The following is a 7,909-nucleotide window of genomic DNA, read 5'->3' on the forward strand; positions in this document are numbered from 1 at the left end:
GGTGGTGGGCAAAGGGGGGGGAGCCGATACAGAAGCTCCCTCCAAAGGCACCGTGTCCACATGGCCCGCAGACCCAGCGGGCTGTAACCTGATGTAGTTGCCTCTTTTGCTGTTACGTGGATGTGCACGCACTCGCTGACTCTACGCGGGTGCACAAAGCTGCACGATGCCGCCTCTGCCTTCCTGAAAACTGTTCTGTGAACAAATGAGCCTGTGGAATCTTGCATCCCTCATCCTGCCAGCCCCTGCTCCGCTCCCTCATGCTTCTCCTTGCAGATAACCCACAATACTTGCCCCTGGCCGGGGGCAGCTGGCCATGCTGCTGCGTGCTGTCCAGAACGACTCTTGGCACTGGGGAATTACTCTCTGGCTGCCTTTCCTGCAGCAGGGCACAGACCTGGATCTCCCTCAGCACAGCTGCAAGTTCTCGTGAGCCTGCTAGGAACGTCCTGATCTGAGACTGTCTCTCCCAAAGCGAAGGTGAAGTGCTACTGTGGGAGGGACTGGGGCGGGGTGGGAGACCCTCAAAGGTAAACTTGGCAGAGACTACAGAAGCCTCTCCCCCCCGAGTCTTACTTCGCAAATCTCTTCTAAATAACTTTTCTTCCTATAAAATGACCAAAATTCAGCCAATGTATGATTAACATCAGTTTCCTCAATTCAAGTAAGATTTGTATCCGTTTTGGTAAGACCTCACTCACTTATGACAATTGATGTGGCCTGTTATTAGACGTATAACAACAGGCCATCCCCACAGATGTTTCACCACTGTTAAACCTTTAAAAGCTAATTTAGTTCACAGTATATCATTTCAGTGATGTAATGGGCTCTTACACGAGCAACAGAGAAGACAGTGTTTGAAGATTCAAAGAGGTGGGGGGAAAGAAAAGCCAAACTCCTACCTGTGCCACTGGTCAACAACGGCCTTGGAAGGTAACCTCCAGATGATCCTGGGCTTTGGCTCCCCAGTTGCTGTGCAGTTCAGAAGCAACTTATCCCCAAAATTCAACTGAGTCATTTCTTGAGAGGCGGTAGCTATTTTTGGAAGCGTATCTCTGTGTTCCACCACAAGGCTCACCACCCTCCTTTCTGAGCCTGTCGAGCTTGTGGCTATGCACTCGTAATTCCCACTGTCCGAAGGGACGATGTTGCTGAGGTGGAGGGTACCGTTGGGGAACAGGAACAGCTTGGTGTTTACAAACTGCAGAGGCTTCACCACCGTGCCATCAAAGAGGACCCAGTGGACAGTGGGCTGAGGATTCCCTTTCACAGTGCAAGGGAGTTTCAGATTTTCCCCCATCATTCCTTCAACACGTTGCCTCTTCTCTTCCAGAATGGCGGGAGGTGCTGCAATGACCTGCAGTTTTACAATCAGTGTGTCAGTGCCCGCTGGGTTTTTAGCCATACATGTGTAGAGGCCCCTGTCGTAAACAGTGACTTCCTTGATAATTAAAGTGCCGTCTGGTTCCACGTTAACTTTGTTATTTCCCGTGGAAGAGTCGGAGATGTGCGTTTTATTTGCTAGAACCCAGGAGATGGTGGGAGGAGGCCTGCCCTCAGCTCTGCACTTCACTGCCACAGGCTTTCCAGAGTGAGCGGTGAGGAGCTGCCACCTGCCACCGGAGATGCGGGGTGGGTAGGCCACTACCGACAAGGTGACCAGGAGCCGTGCCGCGCCGTGGAGATTGGCCGCGGTGCACAGGTACTGCCCACGGTCCTCCAGGCCCGCCCGGGCGATGGAGAGCGTGCCGTTGGCAAACACCATCCATCTGCTGTCACCTCGGCTTTCCAGAGCATTGGTCCCTACAGAAGCAAGGGGACAACAGCGTAGCACATCAGAACCTCTCTCTTCTGTTTCTCTCTTCTTATTACTCAGTACCTGAAAAGAGTTTCCCCATCCTGGTCTACTTTGCCTAAATATCCACGACACAGTGATAAGAAAGAGAGAAATAATAGTATTTTGCATATACAGTGACAAAGCTTTAAAGTGTAAAAACAAAACTTAGTCCTTAGTAGAGACAGTTTGGATAAAGCAGATGGGGCTTTGCATATTCAGAAATATTTTGGCATAGCTTTAACTTGATTTGATGGTTTGTTACCACAGACAGATTTTTCTTTTCAGTTGTCTCACTGTTCTGAAATAGCAGGTAACATCCAATAAATATTGAAATCTTCTCACAATAAACACAGAATTATAGTTAAAATATAATTTTATATATATATATATTTTTTTTTTTTTTTACTGTAAGACCCTCCAGCAAGTGTGCTGGGATATCTTTCTTTTTCACTGTTTCAAAGTTCATCTTTTCACTGATATTTAACAGTACTCTTAAAAGAAACAATACTTGAGTTTGGCACACAAAACATATGCCAAATTACAAGACTGTAACAGGAGGGAAATTCTAGCGAGGTTTATCAATCTTACCTGACGATATCTTGGTCCACTGTATTGTTGGACGGGGGTTACCAGTAGCTTCACAAGGAATAAAAGCATCTGAATTAGCTAGCACAGTAAAAGCAGCTAATTTCCCTCCAAGTATTCTGGGCTTTGCAAAATGATTTCTGCTGAAAGAGTCCAAGGCTATAGGATTGTTGGTGGTAGTGTCTTGATCTTGTCTCTTTTCAGACCAGCCTTTGACAGAACTGTCTTTGTCCCTTCCCCACGCAGGAGCATACGGAGTCGCGATCTGTGACGACTTCGGTATGATCAGTGTATTGACAGTTAATGTGTTGCCCCTCTCTGTGACTTTAGCAGAGGGCTTCTGCCAGAATTTGATTTCCCCCCAGGGAAGTGAGGTGGTTCTCGCAGTAGGTGTAGGTGGCACAACTGCTGTTAGGGCTGGCAGTGGGGTGGGATGCCGAGTGCTGGGAGGAGAGAGGTCTGGGGTTGCAGCAGGAGCTCTGGTACTTGACACGGTTCTTGCTGGGAACATGGGTTGTGCTGTGTGGTTTTCTTCAATAACTCTCTCTTCCATTTTTGGGTGTGATTTTTCACCTGCTGTTGCAGTGACTTTGATTTGCTGAGCAGGTTCTGTCCCAGACGTTGCACAGACTGCAGCAGGTCGTGTGCTTGTGGTGCTGAAAGGCTTTGAAAGCTGTGGTGTGGTTTGGATTGTGGTGGTGGGGCTCTGAGCAATACGACTGTTGGGTGGTAACACGGCAGATGGGATGTTCCTCCGTGTGACAGGGGTCGCTGATGTCTGCGTGGCTGCTGGAGGCACCTGCTGAGGAGCCTCTGGTGCGTTAAGGACCCACGGTGCTGGTGTTTCTGTTGCTGAGACTGTGCTTACGCTCTCAGAGAGAGGTTTTGCAGACATAAGACTTGTAGGCATAGTTAATGATTTAACCCTTGTCACGGCAGGCGTGGCTGTATTCACCGATGGAATCGCTGCAGTGCTGGGGCCTGCAGTCACGCTTTGTGAAGTAGATGTTTTAGGGGGCCTCTTCCTCCTCTGACCTCTCTTTCTTCCCACTCTGAATGTTTTACTTCTGGTGATTTTGCTGTCAGTTTGAGGAGTAATAATAGGTACAACTGTTGGCTTCAAACTTGTTACATCCATTTCTTTGGTTGCACTAGTTGCAGGATTAGAGTAAGACTGCAGTTTTGCAGTGGGAAGATGTTCTTCTGACTTACCATTGCCATAACGAATGGGTTTGTTTAAAGACAACAAATCACTGCTGTGATTCCCACCTGTTGAAATAGGCGTAAAGGGCAACGGAGACATTTTGGACACAGGTAATGCTGCCGTAGGTTTAGGAAGCATGGTCAATACCTCTGTTGATAGAAACGTATCTGTCTGTTGGTTTGGGAGCTTCTGAAGAAGGACCTCTTTTTGTGCACTGTTTCCAAAGAGATGTTCCCAAGTGAATTTTCCTCTTTGGGAATTTTTTTCTGAGGTTCTAGGCTTAATGCTGGGTGAGACCAATTCAAGGGTAGAGGATGTCTTGGTGCTTATGGTATGTGCAATTTCTGTTGTTGTATGAGCTGTATGGATTGCCGTTGTTGGTCGTCTGTTACTAAAAGGTTGGACTCCAGCGGTATTTGTCTGAAATGGAGCACTGGTCTCTAACGTCCATTGAGGAGTATCTTGGGTGCCTTCTGTAATTAAAGGCGTGACTGTTGTGGCTTTTTGCCTTGCACCAGCTTTGTTCTTCCCTTCCCCGAGGAATGCTGTGATTTGATGAGTACCCACTGGGTGCTCCAATGGCATATTCATGGTAGAGGGGGAGGACAGAGGTGCTTCTGGGCTAAATGGGTTGATGGAGCTGCTTAAATTATTTAAGGTTGGTAAATTTGGTGCATATTTCGTATTCAGTTGAACATCTGCAGTCACAGCTGTACTTCCTCTGACAGATCCTGGCCTTGCAAAATTGTATCTGTGCTCTTTCATACTTGGAATACGTCCTGGTCTAACAATTTGTCTCCTACCAGAAAGTTTCCTTCGTCTTCCATGTTGCTGCTGGGCCTGGGGCGTACGAGTTGTAACATCCTGAATAATCTGAATTTGCTGATGAGTAATGATAGTTGAGTCCAATGGTGGCTTAGGAGTTACTTGTTTCTGAGTGCTATGAAAATAAATGTAACCAAATTCAGGACTTGGTTTGCTGACTGTTGCTACAGACAGACGATAATCTCTTCTGGTGGAAATCTTATCAATAGACTCAGTAAAAACATGCAGCTTGTCCGCTGCGTTTTGGGAAGTTACAGACTTGCTGGTGTCTGTAACATCTGTCACAGGTGTCACAGATACAGATTTTAAATGCTGGTTATTTCTTTCCCCAGAATGTACCAACCTTTGTGCAGCGGGGATGTGCATAGATGTTCTACTTGCTCCATTTGATACACTAGATTGTTTTATACCATTTGCTGATATTTGACTTCTACCAGCTCTTTCCCATGAGTTTGTAATTGTAGGTTTTAGATATGTTTGTGGCCTGCTGCTGTCAGATGACACAGACTGTGAAAAAGGAGAGGGTAGGGGAGTTACTGCCTCTGCAACCAGGAAAGAGGTTTTCCTAGCAGGGGTGTTACTCACGGTCATCTCAGGCCCTGGAGTTACCACACTTTCCATTGCTCTCCCCAGAGTAGCTGTCTCTATTACCGGTATCATGAATTCTTCTTCTGGAGAGATGAGATCACCAGATGTTTCCTCCTCATCCCCGGGTACTTCTGAGAACTTACGGACTTGAATAGGTGGCTTCGTTGCAACTTCTCCTCGTTTCTCTATCAATGTTGAGTTCCTCCTTGTTTTTTCTAAAAAGGCTGCCCAGTGCTGTGGATTGACTCTCCTGGCTGAGGAAACAAACTGTCTCCGGTGTCCTCTAAACCGCCTGCTTATTTTGCCTCTGTAGTGCCGGTAAGTCATTTTCCCATAGCTGTTCCTTTTATGTGCACTCTGTGTGACCTGATTCCTGGATGCTGAGGCAGCAGATTCCTGATTAGCTGTCAAGGTAGTTGGAGTAGTCAAAGGATGTTTCTGTCTTGTAGCAGAGGCCAGCATTGCATTGCCAGAGCCATCGCCCTCTTCCCACTCTCCCACAGCTATGTGCTTTTTCTTTAGAGTGGTTTCATCCTTTCTAACCAGCACTTGGAAAACCAAAAGATCAACACCATACCGGTTGGCTGCAACACACCTAAAGTAGCCACTGTCTCGCTCTGTTATCCCTTGTATTCTCAAGGTACCGTTGTCAAAAATATGTTTGTTTCTTGCAGAATGATGAAGAATCATGTGCTCAGGCAACACCCAGCTAATGGCAGCATCTGGAACAGCAGTGGATGTACAGGGAAGGTAGACTGTGCTCCCAACAAAAGTAGAAAGTTGGGCTCCATTTACACTGTTGTGTTCCACATAAGGATCAACCACAGTAATTCTGAATGTGAGAGTATCTGCATCGTTGTAGTTTGTGCCTATGCAGTGATAAAGCCCGGTGTCAAAAGTATCAGCTGTCCGTAACGTGAATGTTCCAGTTTTAACTACTATGATTCTTCCATCCTCACTGATATAAGGAGCTCTAACTTTGCTTCCATCAGCCAATATCCACTCTATTGCAGGAGCTGGTTCTCCAATTGCTTGGCACTCCAGTTCTACGGTACCCCCAACTAAAACAGTGTGCTCTGTTTGTGTTTTGTTGTCCCTGGAGATGATGGTCCAGTTATTTCTATCCTGGTTTTTGTCAGCACTGGGTAAAATAATCTGAGCATCTGTAAAGTACTGGATGTGCAATGTGTTAAGTGTGGTTGCTGTCCTGTCTAGCTGTAACGCCACTTTGCTTTGCATTAACCAAGATGGTTCAGCTCTCAGCTCAGTCTCTATATTGGTAAAAAGTTCATCTTTTTCAGAGTAGATTTGTTTATATTTATAAAAAGGCATGTTAGTTTCTAGGACATTCCTTTCCAGTTTTAAGGGAGAATTACTGTACAGTGCCAGTATGCTCCACAGCTGCTGAATATGTTCATAATCAATGCCACACACAAGAAATGCTGAGAATGATGTTTTGAGTACTGTACTGTTGCCATCTTTGTCAAATGAGATGGGAGACATTTCTTTTGGTTTTTGGATGTTGCAAACCAAGTTACCTCGACTTCCTGCTTGGTCGGTCATGTTCAAAACCATGGATCCTATAGGAGCTATGAAGTCCTTGGGAGATACGGAACTGAAATCCCCATCATCTGGCACTGTGAGGTTTTTAAACTTCAGGGAGTCCTGTATGGCCGGCTTAGCGCAGGTTAAAGATGCAGAAGGAACATCCACTAAGCTTTTCCCTTTACGATTTTTCGGACTAGCACAAACTGGGCATTGCTGAACACCAGAACTTCTGTCTTTTTTGCACTTTACAACATCTGAAGGGAAGAAAAAGGCAGTAAGCTTTTGTGATACAGTAATAAAGATGTACAGCTACCAGCAAGTTATTCTCTTGACTAAAATATTTAAAAAGTTTTTCTTGAAGTAACATATGAAAAGCTAAAGTCACCTAAGAAAACCTGTGAATTTTTTCTGATGAAACTGCTTAAGGACTGTTGCTGTTGCAGCTCAGCATGGCGTCCGTCTGTCCCAGTGGTTTTACACCGTGCAAGGCAGGCTCTGCTATGGTACATGGTTGTAGCTTTGTTTTGAGAGACGCAGGCTCCAGCACTTTGGGGGTAACACTACACTATCACGTGCAGCCTCTACTCGGGGCAGCAACAGAGAAAGTCCTGGAGCCCCTTATTTCTTTTGTGAAGAATTGAGTACAATGTAGCCTTTGCTCTTGCCAGTTACATAAAAATTATCTTCCTTATTCCCTGTGGATTCTCCTGGTGCACAGAAGCTTTGGACTGGCCAAGGAAAATGTTCCATTAAGGAAAGCTGCACTTGGGAATGGGTTGAGACCACTAGATTAATTTAATCTGGGAAACTGAATGGTATTAATTTGTTTATCCTGATTACGTACACCTACAAAAATCCTGTCTTCCAGTCTTTTCTGGGAGAATAAATATATAAATGACAATTACCTTTATCAGAAAGAATAAGATGCTATAACATGATTAAAAAGCATAAACAAAGCCTTCAGCTCACCTGGTCTCTCTTTTGCCCATTCTGCAAACCACTGTAGATTGCAGTCACAGGACCATGGGTTTCCATGAAGGTAAATGCTCTCTAGCTCAGACATGTAGGAAAACATTTCTTGTGGTAGTGAAGTCAAGACATTGTCAGACAAATACATGTGCTTCATGAAGGAGATTTTAAATATTTGGCTATAGCGCAAGGTGACAAAAGTATCTGGATGAAGCTGCTTAAGTAAATTTCCTTCCAAGTGGACCAACCTCAGTGATGTGAGTCCGTAGAAAACGTTGGGATTTACAAATTCAATTTTGTTGTGGTCCATATGCAACCGTACCAAGCTCTTTAGACCATAAAAAACATCCTGC

General features: G+C 45.4%; 1 protein-coding gene across 1 annotated transcript in view; it reads right to left on the minus strand.

Annotated features, from left to right (window-relative positions):
• Positions 1-7,909, minus strand: part of IGSF10 (immunoglobulin superfamily member 10) — a 16,065-nt gene that overhangs the window by 2,221 nt on the left and 5,935 nt on the right. Inside the window, exons 4-6 of the mRNA XM_009634414.2 lie at positions 7,557-7,909; positions 2,426-6,841; positions 903-1,803 (exon numbers count right to left, since the gene is read on the minus strand). The exon at positions 7,557-7,909 is cut by the window's right edge and continues 62 nt beyond it. Of these exons, the coding sequence (XP_009632709.2) occupies positions 903-1,803; positions 2,426-6,841; positions 7,557-7,909 (5,670 nt within the window). The remainder of the gene's footprint in view (positions 1-902; positions 1,804-2,425; positions 6,842-7,556) is intronic.

This window comes from Egretta garzetta, unplaced genomic scaffold (assembly GCF_000687185.1).
Source record: "Egretta garzetta isolate BGI_Z169 unplaced genomic scaffold, ASM68718v1 scaffold172, whole genome shotgun sequence".
Classification (NCBI taxonomy): domain Eukaryota; kingdom Metazoa; phylum Chordata; class Aves; order Pelecaniformes; family Ardeidae; genus Egretta; species Egretta garzetta.